This window comes from Neofelis nebulosa, chromosome 9 (assembly GCF_028018385.1).
Source record: "Neofelis nebulosa isolate mNeoNeb1 chromosome 9, mNeoNeb1.pri, whole genome shotgun sequence".
Classification (NCBI taxonomy): domain Eukaryota; kingdom Metazoa; phylum Chordata; class Mammalia; order Carnivora; family Felidae; genus Neofelis; species Neofelis nebulosa.
Genome location: NC_080790.1, coordinates 93364924 through 93384990, shown reverse-complemented (window position 1 = coordinate 93384990; position 20067 = coordinate 93364924). Strand labels below are relative to the sequence as shown.

Here is a 20067-nt window from a genome sequence, read left to right as displayed (position 1 = left end):
GAACTAATGACAGAAATTAGTAATTAGAAATTACTCAGTTTCAACAACAGAGAGCAGACAGATTGAAAAAAAACAAATGAACAGAGTATCCGGGACTATCAGACTATAAAACAAACTCTAATACTCAAGTTGTCCAAGTCCTGGGAGAAGAGAACAGAGAGAGGGGCTGAAAAAGTACTTCAAGAAATAATGGCTGAAACTTCCTAAATGTGGCAAGAAACATAAACTTACAGACTCAAGACGGTTAGTGAAACCCAAACAGGATGAAAGCAAAAATACCTGGGCCAAACTGCAAAAAATTCTGAAAAACTGAAGCCAAGGACAAAATGTTAAAAGCAGCCAGAAAAAAATGATACCTTATCTACAGGAGAAAAACAACTTGAATGACAGCAGACTTCTCAGAAGTCGTAAGTGGCACATTTTTCAGGTACTAAAGAAATCAATTGTCAACCCAGAGCTGTATACCCTGGGAAAAGATGCTTCAAGAATGAAGGGGAAATGAAAACATTCGCAGACGAAGGAACATAAGAGAATTTGTCACCAGTAAACCTGACCTAAAGAAAATGGCAAAAGGATATCTGTTCCTTAAATGCAAAGGAAAAAATGAAAGAAGTAATCTTAGAACATCAGAAGAAAGAAAGAACATAGTAAGCAAAATATGGGTAATACAATGGGCTTTTCCTGTCTTCTTGGGTTTTTTAAATTATGTTGGACAGTTTAGGTAAAAATTGTATCATTGACTGAGGTAGTTCTCAAAGTATGGAGAGAAAATTATACATTGAATGAAGAGGAGAAAGGGACAGAAAGGAAGGTTTCTATATTTCACTGGAAATAATAAAAATGATGATACCATTAGCTTGTGATAAATTCTGTACACGGTATACCTAGAACAATCACTAAAAACAGCTACTCAAAGACATTTACTTGAAAACACTATAGTCAAGCAACCCACTGTAAGTTATGGCAGGACAAAGAAAACAAAAAAACAAAAAACAGAGCATAAATAGAAAGTAATAAATAAAATGGCAGACTTAAGTCCTGATACATCAAAAATTACATTAAATGTGAATGCTCCAGGTAAACCAATTAAAAGACAGACATTAGTAGAGTAGATTAAAAAGCATGGCATAACTACATGCTGTCCACAAGAAACTCACTCGATCAATTACGGTAATATAGGCAGGCTGAATGAAAAAGATGGGAAAAGCTATCTCATACAGACATTAACCAAAAGCAAGCTGGAGGCTATATTAATATTAGGTAAAGTAGCCTTCAGAGCAAAGAAAATTAACAGAAACAAAGGAAGACATTATAAAATGATAAGAGTATCAACGTACCAAAAAAACATGGCAATCCCATGTTTGCCGCAAACAGAGCTCCAAAATATGCGAAGCAAAGACTGACAGAAATGAAAGAAGAGAGACAAATCCACAATCACAGTTGGAGACTCCAATACTACACTCTCAACAATGGACAGAAATAGAGTATACAGAAAAACTCAACAACGCCATCAACCAGGAAAGTCTAATCAACATTACAGAACATGCCACCAAGCAACAGCAGAACCACAGAACAAATGCCAAGTTAGACCATGTTCTGAGCCATAAAACAACTTTAACAAATTGGTAAGAATTGAAATCACACAGAGTGTGTTCTCCAGCTACAATGGAATCAAACTAGAAATCAACAGAAAGATAAACAGGAAAATCTCCAAACACTTGGTAATTAACCAAAACATTTCTACATAATCCACGGAAATCAATAAATACAATGAAATAAATAAAACAATTTAACAGAATTGTGAGACACAAAGCATTGTTTAGAGGGGAACTGATAGCACTCAACATGTGTACACAACAAAGAGGAAAATCAGTAAGCTCAGCTCCCACCTCAACTCCCTAAAAAAGGAAGAACAAAATAAATCTAAAGACAGTAGGAGGATGAAATAATAGCATTAGAAATCAAAGAAACTGAAAACAGAAAAACAGAGAAAATCACTGAATTCTACCAAATGTTTAAAGAGAGGACATCAATCCCTCACAAATTCTTCCAGAGACGGGAAAATATTTCCCAACTCATTCCATGAGGCCAGTATTACTTTCCTGCCAAAATCAAAGATCTCACAAGAAAATTAAAGAATACAGATTGAAAATCCTCCACAAAATACTAGCAAACTAACTCTGAAAACTTTCAAAAAGGCTTACACATTATGACTATACAGTAAAAAATTAATTTTGTCCAAAGTGAGGTCTTGCTTTTGTCTGTGGCTCCTGGGAAGTCATCTCTAAGCCCTTGCTTGGAATGTCCTACCTGAAGAGTATTTTTGTTTACCTGAGTGTCTCTGACAACGTGGTTCAGCTCAACATATGGAGGGACTGGAGAATAAGATCAGCCATGTCTATGAGCCACAATAAAAATTCTAGATGCCAAGCGCAGGTGAACTTCTTCCCCTGTTGGTAATACTCCATGCATACTTTCACACATTGTTGCTCGGGGAAGTACTCCACTGGGGAAGGACAATAGGAAGTTCCACACTTGCAACTCTCCTGGACCCTGCTCCTAAGCACCTCTTTCTTTCACTGATTTTAATCTGTATCCTTCTGGTATAATATACCATAACTGTGGCATAATAGCTTTCACTGAGTCCTATGGGTCCTTCTAGAGAATTATCAAACCTGAAGGTGCCCTTGAAGACCCCCAAACTTTGCAATAATCAAGCAGGATTTATCCCAGGAATGTAAGGTTGGTTCAAAACATGAAAATCCACCAATAAAATACACCATACTAATAAAGAACAAAAACCATATGATCATTTCAACAGAAACAGAAAAAAAGCACTTGACAAAACCCAATATGCTTTGAGGATAAAAACACTCAACAAACTAGGAAGAGAAGGGAACTTCCTCAAACTAATAGAGGGTATCTGCAGAAGACTTACACCTAACATATTATTTAATGATGAAAGACGAAAAGCTTTCTGTCTAAAATGGGAATAAGACAAGGATGTGTGCTCTTGCTACTTATTTACCATTGTTCAGGAGGGTCTAGCCAGGGTAACTAACAAGAAAATTAAGTAAAAGGCATCCAGATTTGAAAACAGGTAAAACTATAGCTATCTGCAGATGACATGAATACATGATTTTCTAAAAAGAAATCAAAACAAACAAACAAAAACCCCAAACCCACTAGAGTTAATAAACTAGTTCAGTAAGGTTGCAGTATATAAAACTAGCAAATAAATAAATAAAAATAAAACTAGCAATTAACAACCTGAAAAGGAAACAGAGAAAACAATTCCATTTACAACAGCATCAAAAAGAATAATATACTTAGCAGTATATGTAACTAAAGAAGTGCAAGGCTTGTGCACTTTTTAAAAACTATAAAATATTATTGAACAAAATTAAAGAAGATCTAAACACATGAAAAGGCACCCTGTATTCAGAGTTTGGAAGATTTAATGATGTTAAGATGTCAATACTTTCCAAATTGGTCTATAGATTCAATGCAATCCCCATCAAATTCCAGCTGGCTTTTTAGCACAGATAAGTTGATCCTAAAATTCATATGGAAATGCTAGGGTCCCTGAATAGCTAAAACAATCTTGAAAAAAAGCAAGAAAAAAAGCTGGAGGACTCACAGTTCCTGATTTCAAAACTACATAATCAAAACAGTGTGACTGATACTGGCAGAAAGACAGACATACAAGGCCAATGGGATAGAAGAGATGGTCAAATAGAATATCCGTTAAATAATTTCCAGTGAGGGGTCCAAGACTATATTCAATGGCAAAAGGACAGTATATTCAACAAACACTGCTGGGAAAACTGAATATCCACAAGCAAAAGAATGAAGGTGGACCCTTACCTAACAGTATACACAAAACACTATACATTCACAATGAATCAAAGACCTAAACAGAAGACCTCCAATTATAAAACTCTTACAACAAAACAGGGGAGAAGCTTTCAGGACCCTGGGTTTGGCAATGACTTCTTGAATATGATGTGAAAAACACAGGTAACAACAAAAACACAGAGAAACTGGATTTCATCAAAGTTAAAAACTACATATCAGAGGACACCAACAACAGAGTAAAAAAAGCAACCCACAGAATGGGAGAAAATATATAAAGAATTTCTAAAATGTAATACAACCCAACTCAAAATCAGGTAAAGGAACTGAACCAACATTTCTCCAATGAAGATAGACAAATGGCCAACAAGCTGGGGTGCCTGGGTGGCTCAGTTGGCTAAGCGTCTGACTTCAGCTCAGGTCATGATCTCACGGCTTGTGGGTTCGAGTCCTGCATTGAGCTCTGTGCTGACAGCTCAGAGCCTGGAGCCTGCTTCCGATTCTGTGTCTCTCTCTCTCTGTTCCTCCCCCACTCATGCTCTCAGCCTGTCTCTCAAAATAAATAAATAAACATTAAAAAAAATGGCCAACAAGCACATGAAAAGGGTCTCAACATCACTAACCATCAGGGTAATGGAAACCAAAACCACAATGAAGTGTGACTTCATGCTCATTAGGGTAGCTATTATCAAAAACCCAGAAAACAGAAGGTATTGGTGAGGATGCAGAGCAACTGGAACCCGTGCACATTGCTGGTGGGAACGTAAACTGGTGCAGTCACTGTGGGAAAGTTTGGCAGTTCCTCAAAAAGTTAAAAACAGGGGCACCTGGGTGGCTCAGTTGGTTAAGTGTCTGACTCTTGGTTTTGGCCCAGGTCATGATCTCACAATTTGTGAGATGGAGCCCTGCATCGGGCTCTGTGCTGACAGCATGGAACCTGTTTGGCATTCTGTCTCCCCATCTCTCTCTGCCCCTCTCCCACTTGCACGCTCTCTCCCCAAAAAAAGGTAGAAACAGACTTGCTTCATAAACCAGCAATCCCAATCCTAGGTATATATACAACCAAGGGAACGGCAAACATACCGCCACAAAAACATGAACACAAGTTTTCAGAGCAGAATTATTCATAATAGTTCAAGTGAAAAAAGCTCAAATGTTCATTAAGTGATAAACAGGTAAACTAACCACGGAATATTACTCAGCTATGAAAAGTATCATTACATGCTAAAACAAACGTGTTTCAAGGTTTTAAGAAGAACCTTGAAAAAACTATGCTAAGCAAAAGAAGCCAGTCACAAAAGGCCACATTTCCTAGAAGGCCTAGAATAAACAAGTCCACTGAGACAGAAAGTAGAGAGTGGTTTCAGAGACCAAGAGAAGGGGAGATAGGAGTGTCTTCTGGGGGATGATGAAAATGATTTGGAATTAGGTACTGGTGATGGTTACACAACTTTGTGAATATACTAAAACCTACTGACTTGTATTCTTTACCAGGATGAATTATATGATGTGTGAATTATATCTTTTTTTTTTTTTAATTTTTTTTAACATTTATTCATTTTTGAGACAGAGAGAGACAGAGCATGAAGGGGGGAAGGTCAGAGAGAGAGGGAGACACAGAATCTGAAGCAGGCTGCAGGCTCTGAGCTGTCAGCACAGAGTCCAATGCGGGGCTCGAACTCACAGACCACAAGATCATGACCTGAGCCGAAGTCGGACGCCCAACCGACTGAGCCACCCAGGCGCCCCAAATTATATCTTGATAAAAAGGAAAATTAAACAAAGTTTAATTAAAAAAAAAGACTCAGAGTGACTTCCACTGTAAGTCGGCAAGACTGCGGCAGCCTCACCTGCTCGTAGATCTCGATGGCTTTCTGGTACTGCTCCAGCTGGGCGGCATACGCTGCCACTTTCAGCAGACACTTGTTAGCTGAACTGCAATCAAGAACCAGAGCAGAGCAAGTAACAATCCAATGCAAAAATGGAAACGTATTCCAGTACACCCTCATTTGGTACAGCCCGATATGCTCACAGAGTATGGTGAAGGTTTTTCTTTTACCACACATAACAAAACCCATTTAATTATATTAAGAAAAACAACACTTGCCTGTTGGATTCTTCCCCTTTGTAATAATCAGCTGATTGTTCATAATGTGCGATAGCCTGAAAAACACAAATGTATTTTACCCAAATTACTTGTCTGAAGAACTACGTTTAAGAATTACAACTGCATAGGTATTATTCCTATAGCTAAACCTATTTCAACAGCACACCTTTCATAACTTGGCCTCCTTTACTTGAGGAAAAGAATATAGCATGCATATCCGGAATACTCACTGTCCACCAAATTTTCTTCTTCCCTTCCTCCAAGGCAAATGCCCAGCTACACTATTTCTCCAGCCCCTACTTGCAGTTCCGGGCAGCTGTGACCTGCTGTTTCCAACAGAATGTAAAGAGACATGCTGTGGGCCTCTACAAGGCTTGCCTTATCCACCTGAACGTGTATTCTTCTTCAGGCCTCATCCCTTTCAATGAGCTAGAATGGCAATGACCAAGTTTGGAGTGACAGTGGAAGCCACAAATCGAAGATGGCAGAACTGTCCACCTTGTTCCAAAATAACTACAAAGGGCAGAATGTACCTCAATCACCATGTACCCACTGCTGCCAAAACCAGAACAGCTACGCTGGATGGTTATTTTAGAGACACACAAAGCCCTATTACATTTTAGGTCTACAGCTTGCCTCAGCAGCATAGACTTTCCTCATCAATACCTTAAGTGTCATCTAGAATAATAGTGTTGCCTTCAATCTAAAATGTGTGGTGATGAATTAACAGTCAAGTGGAGAAGAAACAGAGGTTTTAAGCTGGAAAGCTAGAAGCCCTTGTCACGCTGTGGCATAACAGTTACTGAAATCAAGCATATGACAGCTCAGAAGGCAGAACACATCCCTACTGGATCCAGAAACTCTACAGGAAGAAGCTGTATGGAAACAGATAATAGTGTGTATTGCTGTTTTCAGCAAAGCTTTGTAAGAGAGAACTCTGGAAAGAATTAGCTTGTTTTGTAGGCAATTATGAAAGAAAACAGACAAAGTCCAGTGATAGGGCCTCATACAACTGGAAAGGCCAATGGCTTCTATACCCCAAATGGCAAAAGATAAGTCTGAACATTTTAAACTAGGGGCCTGGCAACCTTTTCTGTAACAGCCCGGGTTATAAATATTTTAGGCTTTGTGAGTCATATGATGTGTTGCAACAACTTAGTTCTCCTGCGGTACCACAAAAGCAGCCACAAACAGTAAACAAATGAGTGGGTCTATGTTCCAAAAGCTTTATTTATGGACAATTTTAATTTCACATGGTTTTTACATGTTGTGAAGTGCTGTTTTCTGACTAATGATTAAAAAACATGAAAACTATTCTTAACTTGGGTATACACAAACAGGTGGTGGGTTTGTGGACCTCTGCCTTAAATTTCAAGGTTTTCCCAGTAAGCCATAAAGAGGAAGATGGCTGGTATCAGACTACAGGTGCTCCCTTCCCACTAAGCCCATAGCTTCAAGGAAGTCCTACCCAATGACTGAACAGAGAGGCACAAAGACAAGAAAACAAACAGGCTAGGGAACTATGTTAAAGATCACTCTAGCCGTGGCTCCTGGGAGCTGACTGGAAGCAGAAAGACCTGGCCATAAAGCCTCAGCCCCCACCTTCTTGCAGGTACTAGTGTAATGATCAAGACCAACACTGACTTGGTTTACAAAATTTGTTTACCTCTGAGGCCAACATTAGCCATGTCTGGACTGCAGAGCATCATGGACGGTTTGTGAAAAACTGACACTTCTGGGCTTGAATAATTATGTTTTGGGTCCATTTGGTCAGCCTACCCTAACTAATATACTCCCCAAACAAATCTTCTGAGTATTATTTATAACAGGGGCAAAACTGGAAACAATGTAAATGGTTAAATATAATAAACTACTATGCTAAGATTAAGAATAATGACAGAAAGTATCAATACGGAAAGTTCTCCATGAAATATTAAATTAACAAACAGCCATGAAAGAACATTGCAGTCCTCTTTTCACACATACATAGACACATAGGGAAACCATCTGGAATAGATTCCCTGCACACTTATCAGAGCTGTCACATACACAAATGTGTGGGATGATGTGATGAATATATATGTTCTCCCACTAAAATGTAAGCTCTGTAAGGGCAGGTGTCACCATTATGTCGCTGAACCTAGCAGAGTGTTGATCATATAGTAGGTGCTCAATAAACAGATACTAAGTGAGTAAAGGCAGACTGCATTTCAAGTGATAGCCCCCTACTAAACTACTGCCAATATCTTAATGTGGAATGCCCAGAAAGTGTTTCAGTCAATTCCTAATTAATCAAAAGTAATCTTCTTTGAACTGTTCCCATGCTCTCTAAAGTATTTAACACAGTTTTCCATTGTAACAGATGGGGTAAAGTATGAGAAGTGTGACTGAATCTTTACTAAAGAGTGTCAAATGATATAACCTCAGGGAGTGGGGCCAGGGGGTGGGGGTGGGGACTCTCACTACTTATCTTTCTAGTTCTCACAACACCAGAACTCAATGAACAGTATTGGGTTAACTGTATGTAACTGCGGTTTTGAGGTAAAAATAAGTGGCCAAATAGGGACAATTTGGTTTAACCTAATACTTATTAAGTAATGATACTGGTTCATCAAAATGTAACTGTAAACTACAGCTAGATTCATCACAGTAAAAAGAAATTTAAAGCTTAGTTTTTAATAGTGCTAATTAAGCCAATAATGAAACTAATACTTCCAAGTTTTGACAGAGGTTATAGTTGAAATCAAATCTTATCTAGTGGCTTAACAAAGAAGTTTCAGAGAAAAGAGGTTGGCACAGGTTATCATTGGATGTTCACACCTAGTTTGGAGTTTTAACATGCAGTGAAATTTACCAGCCACAAGTAGACCCTCGCACCTTACAAAATTACCCAGTTTTTTACAATTTAACAGATCATGATAAATATCAAAAGTAGAAGACAGCCACCAATAATAACTGCACACCTAACTATAAACCCAGACACAAAATCATCCGTTATCCTGTTATTTAAGTAGCCCACCAAAGGAACTACATTCATATTCTTTTTTGGGGAATCTGGTGAAGGTCACAATGCTGGAAAATACATGAATCCTGAAATGAGAGACAACACTCTTTAGGACTGCAGTCCTCATCAGTCTTAAAGCAAATGCAATTTCCACATCTCAAGCTTAAGAGTCCACTTTATAGGTCAACTTAACCTTCAGATGGGATCAACTCTTTTAGAATATATACCTCCAGACAGGACATGAACTTGCCATAGGTACATCCTACATGGTAACCAATAGTATTAAATCATGTTCTCCAGGGGCTGAAACAGAAATGGTCACAATTCCTCTGGGTCATTTAAAAGCCCATTTAAAAAGGACCCATTTATTAGTTTGTTTAATGTTTTATTTCATGAAATCAAAGGAATAATGTGAGCCTTTGAAACTTCACACACTTCATTGGTCACTAGCTAAAGTCTGTGCATGACTTATAGAACATACAGTGGCTTATATTAACAGAGAATAAATTCATTTGTAATAAATCAAATGTAAGGTACCTTAATAGAACTGATTTTCAAACTTAAACTTCAAGCACTACTGACCATAATCTGGTGAGTCCAACCCAGGAAGCAAGGGTAATGATTTCTAAACACAGGAAACCAAACATCAGGGAATACTGCAAGGTAACCCTCTGTGTGCTGAGTAATATTCTTTTTTTTTTTTTAAATGTTTATTTTTGAGAGAGACAGAGCATGAGTAGGGGAGGGGCAGAGAGACAGGGAGACACAGAATCCAAAACAGGCTCCAGGCTTTGAGCGGTCAGCACAGAGCCCAATGCAGGGCTTGAATTCACAAGCCATGAGATCATGACCTGAGTTGAAGTTGGACACTTAACCCACTGAGTCACCCAAGTGCCCCATGCTGAGTAGGGTTCTTAAACTGCTTTTAAAAGGGCATGTCACATTAGTGTAGGGAGATGCCACCTGCTGGCCAACTTACAGAATGGCAGGAACACCATGAGTTCTGGGGGGATTCAGAAGCTGACAAAACACATTTTTTTTTTTTTTAATGTTTTTTTATTTATTTTTGGGACAGAGAGAGACAGAGCATGAACGGGGGAGGGGCAGAGAGAGAGGGAGACACAGAATCGGAAACAGGCTCCAGGCTCCGAGCCATCAGCCCAGAGCCTGACGCGGGGCTCGAACTCACGGACCGCGAGATCGTGACCTGGCTGAAGTCGGACGCTTAACCGACTGCGCCACCCAGGCGCCCCAAAACACATTTTTTTTTAAAAGAAGGAAAACAAGAGAACACTACAGATCATTTTATCCACCCTGAATTTCACAAACGGAGACCCATGTGTGAAGTGGTTGCTCAAGAGCATGCCCTGGCAGCAGAGATGGCACAGTGCTGCAGGCTCCTGGCTCCAGCGTACTCTCCTGACCACCCTGGGAGAAGCCAACGAAGGAGCCTCCACTGGAAAGATGGTCTGCATGAGTGCTTGTCCCCCTAAGATAATTCAACCTTGGTGAAGATACTGTGCCCACCCGAGACACCCTGAAAAATAAATATCCCAGCCACACCAGACCCATCTCCTTTCTGTTCCATCACCAATTCTGCAGCAGGGAGCACAGAAGGGCTCAGGTCTGGTCTCCCCATCCTCTCCAGGGTCTGCAGATAACCTCTCTGATGAGAAGGGCCACATGCAATGCAGTCAGTGGCTCTTATTTAGTCAAGATTGGAGCACCCTTAGAAAACCATGGCATATATGACAAAATGGCCAAATCATGAATTCTATTAAATAAGTCACAGTGAGTTTTGTGCTACATAACCACAAGGTGGTGATTAGCATGAAGTCAGAGGGTGAAGGTTAATTCCAGTCCAACTTTAGTAGTCAGAGACACCTCCCCAAACGAAGATTCTATGTGCTTTGGCAGGTACATTGCTATGGCAGAGATAGGGGTGTCAGAGTCTACTAAGTACATAGAGTTCTGGGTTCTTGGAATTCATCAGTAAACAAGAGGCAAAGCTCCGTGCTGACATGGGGTGCCCACTCTAGTGCAGGGAAAGACGATGAATAACAGGAATGATGAGTAAGCATTTGTAGCATATGACATAAGGTGACATGTGCACTGCAATAAAAAGAAAAAGCCGAGTTGGGGAGGTGTTTGGGTATGTATTCGTGACAAGATGGGGTTCCAATTTTAACTAAGTGGTCATGATAGGTCTCATAGAAAAGGCAACAAATTAAGCAAAAATTTGAAGGACAAAGGGGAGTAAGCCATGTGGGCATCTGTGGAAGAGCCCCAAGGACAGAGGAAACACAGTGCAAAAGTCTTGAGGCAGGAGCTCATCTGGCATGTGTGAGGATCAGCAAAGAGGTCATGGAGGCCACAGCATGGTATATAGCACGGGGGAAGAAGGTGGGGAAGAGCAAGAAGAGAGTTCAGAGAGGCACAAGGATGGGGGATGAATCAGTGGAGCCTCGGAGGCCATCTGAAGGCTCTGGTTATTCCTCTGAGTGAAGATAGGGTAACATCAGGTTGTAAGCAGTGAAGACACAATCTGATCTACTTTACCTAAGGATTGCTCTGGCTGTTCTGTTACACTGGAGGGAGGGGGGACATTACTATTGACAAAAACCAGTGTAATATATATGAAATTATCATTTCACACCAGGAGAAAAGTTCTCATATGTTGGCAACAGTACCTGTCTTGCTAACTTCCAAGTGGCTGCCATACTACACCTAACTCCTTGATGCTCCATTAGGATTTTAGTCAACATTGCTATTTCTTAGTATAAAGCCCCCCTTTCCCTGAGAAAATGCACAAAAGCAAAGAGAGTGAATCCAAAAGAAAAGGGTGATAGGGACCTTATGCCCAGGGCTCAGAACTCAAGCAGGAGCAGAAACAGGAAGGCCAATTTAGAGGCTCCTGCAGTGACCCAGTGAAAGCTGGGGGCACAAGGTGGTAGTGAGGGGGCGGGGACTTGGGAGCTTAGAGGACAACACTGTAGAAATCGCCCACAGACTGGATGTGGAGAAAAAGAGGATGCCTGTGGTTCGGAGGGGGAATATCACAGTGGAGGGGGGGGGATCGGAATCCTGTCTCAGACACACTGGACTGGCAGTGATGGTTGGCAGACAGGAGGATACAGGGATCTGAGGTGTGGAGGGAGGTCTGGGCTGCAGATAGACTTGTGAGCCACTGGCAGACAGTCTGTAAAGCAGTGACGATGAGTGCAGAGAGAGCACCAAGAGAGCAATGTGGAGTGAGAGAAGACAAGGAGTTAGCCCCAGGGTGCCCCACACCAGAGTATGGGGAGAAGAGGAGGCACCATCAGTCACCTGTTCCAGAAGCAGAGAGACGGCATGAAATAAAAGAGGAAGAGGGATGCCTGTCTGATGCTGCATGGGGCTCAGCGAGTGCCCTGACCATTCAGATAGGACAGAACTGTAACCCCAAGAGCATGCCAGGTGCTCATCAGCCTGACAGGAACCATTGGCCTCCACTGCTGCTTTTCTTTCTCACTCACACCTCTGGTTTCCCACAGTAGTCAGGACGGTGTTACATAAACATGTGTCTCTAGTCTGAGCTGACGAAGTCTCCGGATCTGACAAATGTCTTCCTCTTGCCAAGGTGCCCTGAGCCCTGCAGGTGATCCTGTGACTGAGAAGACAGGGTGATAAAGCATGAAGCCCTGTGCTGGGGCCGGCTTTGCATCAGCTCTGCTGGATCCAATCTGAATGGTTCCAGGCAGCTCAGTCCTTTCGAGCCCTAACTTCCACATCCATAAAGGGGCCTCTGTGCTATAAGAGCTAAAAAGTGGTAAAATTTCACAGCATGCAAGCAACGACAGAGCCTGGGAAAGAGTGGTGCTCAGTGTTTCCTCTTCTCTTTTGCTGCTATAAACCACAGCTCAGAAAACCAGCCCCATGTGAAACAGAGGTATGGCTACGCCAGTGTTCAGTTCCCTTCTTCCTCCAGGTCAGGGCCTAAATTATAAAGGTGAGCACATCCCTGCAGTCCCAAAGCTTCCTTCCTGAAGCCCAAAGGAAGACTTCTGGAAACACCACCATCCTGACACAAATCACCCAGAGCAGAGAGAGCGGGCAGGCTTGGTAAATGTTACCCAGCTCTCAGGTGTCAGGCACTTCCCTGAAGAGAAGCCTATCCAGACCTTAGCCCGCCAGGTCCCCCATCTCTACAATGAAGCAATCTCAATAGTTCTGCACCACTCAGCTCCACTGGAAGGGGGAGGGCTCCCTGAGTCATGTTGTCTACCTGCCTCACACCCACCTGTGGAGGAACACTGCCCTAGCTCACCTTCTCGATGTCCACGAGTTCAGTCTCATAGATCTCTGCAATGGTGATGTGGTGCTTGGCTGCAATCGTAAACCTTCCCTGCGGGAAAAACAAAAAACAGTCCCATTCTGCTTTCACCTTTTTGAAAGCCAAACACTTTGGGAAGCAAAAAACAACAACAAAAGTACAACTGTAAGCCATCTCCAGGACTCCACCCCACAGCCGCTCACGCAAGGCAGGGTCTTACCATGTCTGTGTAAATGTCGATGGCTGCATTTAAGCAGTTGATAGCCTCTGAAGCGAAGGCATTTAAGAAAAACAATGAAAAATCCATTCAGTCAAAGAGGGTTCTGGGGAGCCTATCTTCTTGGCTGTTACTAGAATGTTAAGGAGGTTGCACTTGGGGTGGAGGGTACGCAGGTGAGTTAGTGAAAAGCAAGCAGAAATCACACAAGGCCAGACCCCACAGTATGCTCAGTCCCCAGCAGGTTCAGTGCCAAGTAGGGAACTGTAGCTGGGGGGGTGGACTGGCTCAGTTGTCTCAGCCAGACAGTGAGGACCCAGCCAGGGTGAAGCCCACATTAAAGAGCAGACAAAGCCATGGGGGCTGTCATCAACACTGATCAGCTCTAGCTGCTAAAACATAAGTGTAAATGCATTCTTCACTGATATCATGTATATATATGAATTCTGGAAGACAGTCCTTCACAAGGAAGATCACTTCAATAGACTCAACTCTTCATGCAGCCAATATCAAAAGCACTTTGAAAATACCTGTTCACACAACTCTTAGGTGAAGTCAGCATTTTGTACAATGTTAAAAGATGCTAACTTTTGGGGTATGAAAAAGAAACCTAGTAAGTGATACTGCTAATAAGTTCTATTAATTTTCTAAAACACTGAGCCAACAAATTTCCTGTCACAAAATGGTGGTGTTTATAATGCTAGCATACAGATGACAGCTCCAAGTTTATTGTTCTTGCTTTAAAGGAGGTAAGCAAAGAGAAAAGGCCTGACTGAAAAGTAGAAAGGTAACACGGAGTAACAAAATTAAAAGCAATTTCTTCCCAAGCTATGTAAGAAATGTGAATTGTTACACCTTTAAAAATATAGAAAAGTAAGCTACCCACAGTGCCACTCAAACCCACTGCTGGTATTTTGATGTACTTTTCCTTCCAGTGTTTTCTGGATGCATTTCCATGTGCACAAATTTTTTAATAAATTTGAGACCTCAATTCTTGTGTGGTTCTTTGGTTACCATGTGGACATTTACCAGGTCATTGGAGATGCTCTGAATCCAGGGACTTTAATGCCTGCATCATATCCTGGAATACTGATGCATTATAATTTTATTATTCCACCCTTGTTGTTCATTTAGGCTGTGTCCAGTTTTTCACGTTCAGAAACAGAATGCAATTAATCTTTATACAAAAGCCCTTGAAGTATCTTAGTTCTCAATGATACATTCATAAAAGCTGAGATTTCTGTGCTAAAGTGCACTGCTAAAAGAAAAATACGGAGGCTCCACAGCCACCAGTGCATGTGCCACAGGGAAGATGTTAATGCTTTTAATTGCTAAGTGTATACTCTTAACTAAAAAAGAAATAACATTTGTAAACTTTTGCCATTTTAAATACCCAAGTTCATTATTTCTTCAAAACCAGTACTTGAAAAACCAGTACTTTTAAAAAAGTCAGATGAATACGGTGTGAATAAGTTGTTTTTAACTATCAGATATTACAATCTCCCATTAACTGGATCTTAAAATGTACCAGGTATTTAGGAGTGAGGGACCATTACTTTTATTTAATGAGTAATATATATTCATAAATTAAGATAATAGTAAGATGTAGATAAAATTAAAGCTAATTTCCGAAACATTCTCCAAAATGCACTGTGAATGGAGTTTAAGAAAATAGGTATTATGACAAATTGAACATAATTTCTCCTTGTAAAAGCTCAAAGTGATTATAGAAAAAACCCTGAAGGTACTAAAATCTCTATTATCCCAAAGCACAAACATTTCTTTTTTACAGGACTCAAAGGTCCAGCAGCGTAACCTGAGAGAAGGCCCCCAACATTGATCCGATGGCCCTGGGTACGCAGAGGTGGAGGCATGTCTTACCTTGAGGGTCTGCCTTTTTGTAAGCATTCCCAGCATCCACAAAGCTGGTGGCAGAATCATGCTTGCTCTGAAGCTGCATGTGGAGCTTGGCTGCCTGACAAAATGCATTTCCTGCAGCTGAGGAAGACAAGTCACTACAATTAATCACAGAGGAGCAAGTGTCCCCAGAGTGGCCCATGCTCTAAGTGCTGCACCTACTCCTAGAAAAGTTCCATGTCACTGAAAAGAAGCGTTGCAGTCAGAAGGATGTGTAAATGTGATCAAGTGCCTCTCAGGTGTGTATAAAAAAACAGAAACAAGTTCAACCGGTGACAAAAGCCTCTCTCAGCCCCAGAAGACCTCCCAAGTGGCACCTGGGTGATGGGCCTCCATTTAGTACCAAAGCCAGTCATGTTCAACTCTGTCCCCCAGCATATACTAAACAGTGACTGGGGCTTCAAGCCACACATGTTTAAAGAAAGCTAAAACACTGAGGTCAAGGACACTTATTTGCTCATCTTTCTATCTCATAGTGTCCACTGGCCTTGGCTGTCATCACTGAAGAAACTGCTAATGGAAGCTCCTTGAACAAAGTAAGTATCTCAAGAGTGAATGTTAGGTCCACAATTTCAAAACTCAAAGTTTCTTCTTAAATTATAACAAAATCTGACTGAACTTTGTATGAGGTTTAACCTGACTTTACGTTACCCACTTAGGTTGGACAACTTGCACATTCCCTGCAGGTTTGGTTATACAGTGGGATTGGTTACAAGGTGCTGCCGAGGTTTCTGTTGGGACGAGGTACAGTGTAAAGATTTATGCACTTAAATTTTTCAGAAAAGGTTTTGATCAGGGACTGTAGACTCTAGAGGGGCAGAAAAGAATGAGGGAAGGAATCCACAGCAGAGCAGTCATGTGAACAAGGAACAAATGTTTGAAGGCAAGAAAAGGCTGGGAACAGAGGCCGGTGACAAGTCCATGCTGCCTGCAGGAGGGATAAATGTAGTGGGCAGGAGAGATGAAGGCTGAAGATGCCATTGGGCCAGTTCTGGGAGGCTTTAAATATCAGCATGAGGAACCTGGACAAGGATAAACCCCCACTGTCATGAGGTTCTTGGCTCAGAGAGAACTACCACAGACTGGAAAACATGAGGCCCGTGGAGAACACAGCTCAGTAAGGTGTGGAATAGGGAAGTCAGCACTAATAGGAATGGAGGGGAAAGAATTCCCTCTACAAGGAAAAACATGATGAAGAACATCATGAGACCTTTTAGTACTTAAAAAAATATATTTTTTGTAGCCATTTTAAAAACATTCAGAGAAGTACAGAAAATTGTGGGAGACACCAAAATACCCACTGCTGGTACTAAGAAATAAAGCATTCAATTCAACTAAAGCTTTGGCTGTCATCCCTTGTCCTGACCCCTCTTCCAGAGGTAACCACACAATTCCTACTCAGGTTTCTGCACTTCCACCAGAGGGAAAAGTAGCAGTACATACTCCTGATCCAGCCTGCCCAGGTTCAATTCTGGCTCTGTGTAAGACAAAAAGAGTGCCCAGGCAGTTTTGAAAATACTCAGCCATTACATGGCACAGGGGCTGAGCAATTAGGATGCTGGCCCCCAGCTGGAGCTGGGACTGGAGAGCCCCCACCTACCAGGCTTTAACTCTTACACTGTGGATTATGGGGTCGGGGGTCCCGGAGAAGGGGTCAAGGCTGATGCTGCCAGGGGAGTGCCTCAGTAGCGGCTAACTGAATGGCAGCCTTGATGGGCTCTGCCTCAGGAGAGTACAGTTACAACATGGACCTCCCAATTACAGTGCTTCACTGTACTGGCTGGCTCCAGTTTTTCACATGCTGGCCACTCTCATTAGTACATGCAAATCTATCCTTAGACCACACCCTTACACCATGCAAGAGATACAAATACTGAGACAATACTCCTTTCTCCTCCACTGTTTTTAATACATATAATTCAGGTGTAATGCATTTTGGAAATATATCCTTTTAACCTAAAACTAAACCTATAAAAGAACTGTACAGTCAGAAAGGGCTTTCACATTCATATATTTCTACAGCAATTTCTTCATTAAAATGCTTTTAAAGTGTCAACCTTAATGGGTTGATTTGAACACACTGTACATACACCCTAACCTTAGACAATGTTCTATGTCAGTTATATCTCAATAAAGCTAGGGAAAAAGCAGATGGGGAAATGGACTTGCAGAGTGTAAGGGTCCTACTTTAGATCAAGCAGCAGCTACAGGCCAGGGCTAGACAACAATGTCCCTGCTCCAGGTGAAGGTTGTCTCCATTTTCACTAAAGAAATACCCTATCACAGAGACAACAAGCCCTCTTTGTGCACAAGGGTAGGGGATGAATTTGTTTCCCAAATCAGTGTATAGAGGGTTATCCCCTCTCAGACCGATAAAATAATTCCACTGATTTTGTTATGTGTAATTTCACTGGATAGAAAGCATTATGTTAAAAAGTGATAGTAAATCTGTTGGGGTTTATAAAAATAACACCTTGGCTGTCACATTTCTCAATGGAACCTCAATTAGCTACCACAGAGCTGTTCTCACAGTAAGAAATTCTCAACCAATGTGTAAGTAAAGAAAAATAGGCTTTGTTCACTTAGATCAAAGTTCTTTTCTCCCACACCATGGTGGCCACACCAGTTATTCAGCACACACACGTCTCAGCCAACAGTAGGAAATGCAGACAGTTATTTCCTCCTTCAAGATGATTTTAAAGTTATTTGCCTGAAAAGCGAAATAAACAAAAACTTTATACATACCACTCCAATTTTTTGCCATCTTGAACATATTTGCAGCTCTGGTATACATTTCACAAGCCTCTTCTATTTTTGTGTTTCCTCTGAGAAAAATTTAAAAATGAGGTTAAGTTTTACTGTAGCAACCATCCACACCTCCAATTCACCCTCCCTTAAATAATAAGCATTTAATGAATGCTTACTATGTGCCAGCCAAGTATTCTAGAATTTTAACAGGTGCTCAAATGGTACGCTCTTATTATCCCTATTTCCCAAATCAGGAAACAGAGGCACAAAAGTAAATAACCCAAGGTCACACAACAAGAATGTCACAGAACTGAGACTCAAATACATATCTGGCTGATCTCAGAGCCTACAACCTTAACCAGAGTCCTTTTCATGCATGGAAATTGTAGTTTTGGATGAAGTGGAGAAATAAGAAGTACATTATTCAAATAGGATTAAATTTGAAGGATACATTTTTTACCCTGTTAATTTGGAAGAGTTTAGCACTATGCTTATTCAAAAACAAACAAGCAAACAAAACAACAACAACAAGTTGAAGCCGGAGCATAAAAGAAAGTGCCATGTTGTTTGACTGCTATATTATCAGCTCTGGCAGGGAATGTTCCTTTCTCCAACATAGAAGGGGCCTCAGGGTCCAGCTGCTCACCCCATGTGTAAATGTATTTTACAACATCCTGAGAGGAAGAAACTCTATTGCTACTGGAATACATACTGTTCCGGAAAGTTCTTCAGTAGACAGCTGATTCCACTCAGGGAAAGCTCTAGCTGCTCAGACATTTCTTCTCACATAAAGGCAAAACTAATCCTCTGTAACTTGCACCAGGGTTTTCTAATTCAACCTTGTTCTTAGCTAAACTAAGGACCCTCTCTACCTCGTCTATCTACATTGAAAACATAAATAACCAGAGAATGAAGACAAAGCACTCTGTGCGAGTGGTTTAGGACATAAGGACTAGGAGAAAGGGGAGGTCAAGGCTGACCCTTAGAGACTGGCACAATCTAAACAAGAGTGAGCACATACGCATATGCCAGAAACTTGAACAGGCTCTGTGCTCCCACAGAAGGACACAGACAGCTCTGTGTCAATACGTGTCCCAGAGCAGTACACTAAGGCCCAAGTGTGACTCACACCTTAGGCAGTAACTACTAACTGTCTTACCCCAGTTTAGTTCTTTAACTTCTTTGGGCCTCCATTGTTGCATGTGTAAACAGTGGATAATATGATCTATACTTGTGGGTTATTATCTTTTTTTAATTTTTAATGTTTATTTTTGAGGGACAGAGAGAGAGAGAACAAGCATGAGTGGGGTAGGGGCAGAGAGAGGTAGGGAGACACAGAATCTGAAGCAGGCTCCAGGCTCTGAGCTGTAAGCACAGAGCCTGATGGGGGGCTTGAACCCATGAGCCGTGAGATCATGACCTGAGCCGAAGTTGGACGCTTAAACGACTGAGCCACCCGGACGCTATAATACTTGTGGGTTATTATACAGATCAAAAGAAAAAATCCATATATAGTTGCCCTTGCAGGGTCTGACCCAGAGTAGGTACTCAATCAGGATGATTATTGTAACTAGATTGATGTACTGAAGGCATAAAAACTTTTGGGAATATTTGTACAAAGAAGGGATCTGTCTTGATAAGGGACTTGTATCTGAAATATGTAAACAACACAACTCGAAAATAAAAAAGACGAGTAACTCAATTAAAAAATAGGTGAAGAATCTATTAGACATTTCTTCAAAGACGACACACAAATAGCCAATAAGCACATGAAAAGATGCTCAACATCATTAGCCATCAAGGAAATGCAAGTCAAAACCACAAATGAGATCCCACTTCACACCCACTAGGATGGCCAAAATCAAAAGACAGATAAGAATAAATGTTAGGGAGGATGTGTAGAAACT

The 20067-nt window shown here is 41.2% G+C and overlaps 1 protein-coding gene across 8 annotated transcripts in view; it reads right to left on the bottom strand.

Annotated features, from left to right (window-relative positions):
• The window catches only part of NAPB (NSF attachment protein beta), a 41059-nt gene that overhangs the window by 7036 nt on the left and 13956 nt on the right, over nt 1-20067 (bottom strand). For 7 of the 8 annotated variants that reach the window (XM_058684721.1, XM_058684724.1, XM_058684725.1 and 4 more), the window contains exons 2-7: nt 18158-18237; nt 15377-15493; nt 13499-13545; nt 13273-13350; nt 5963-6018; nt 5706-5790 (exon numbers count right to left, since the gene is read on the bottom strand). In XM_058684721.1, coding sequence (XP_058540704.1) covers nt 5706-5790; nt 5963-6018; nt 13273-13350; nt 13499-13545; nt 15377-15493; nt 18158-18237 — 463 coding nt within the window. Of the gene's footprint in view, nt 1-5705; nt 5791-5962; nt 6019-13272; nt 13351-13498; nt 13546-15376; nt 15494-18157; nt 18238-20067 lie in introns of those variants that run through there. The other variant, XM_058684726.1, reaches the window with a different exon arrangement.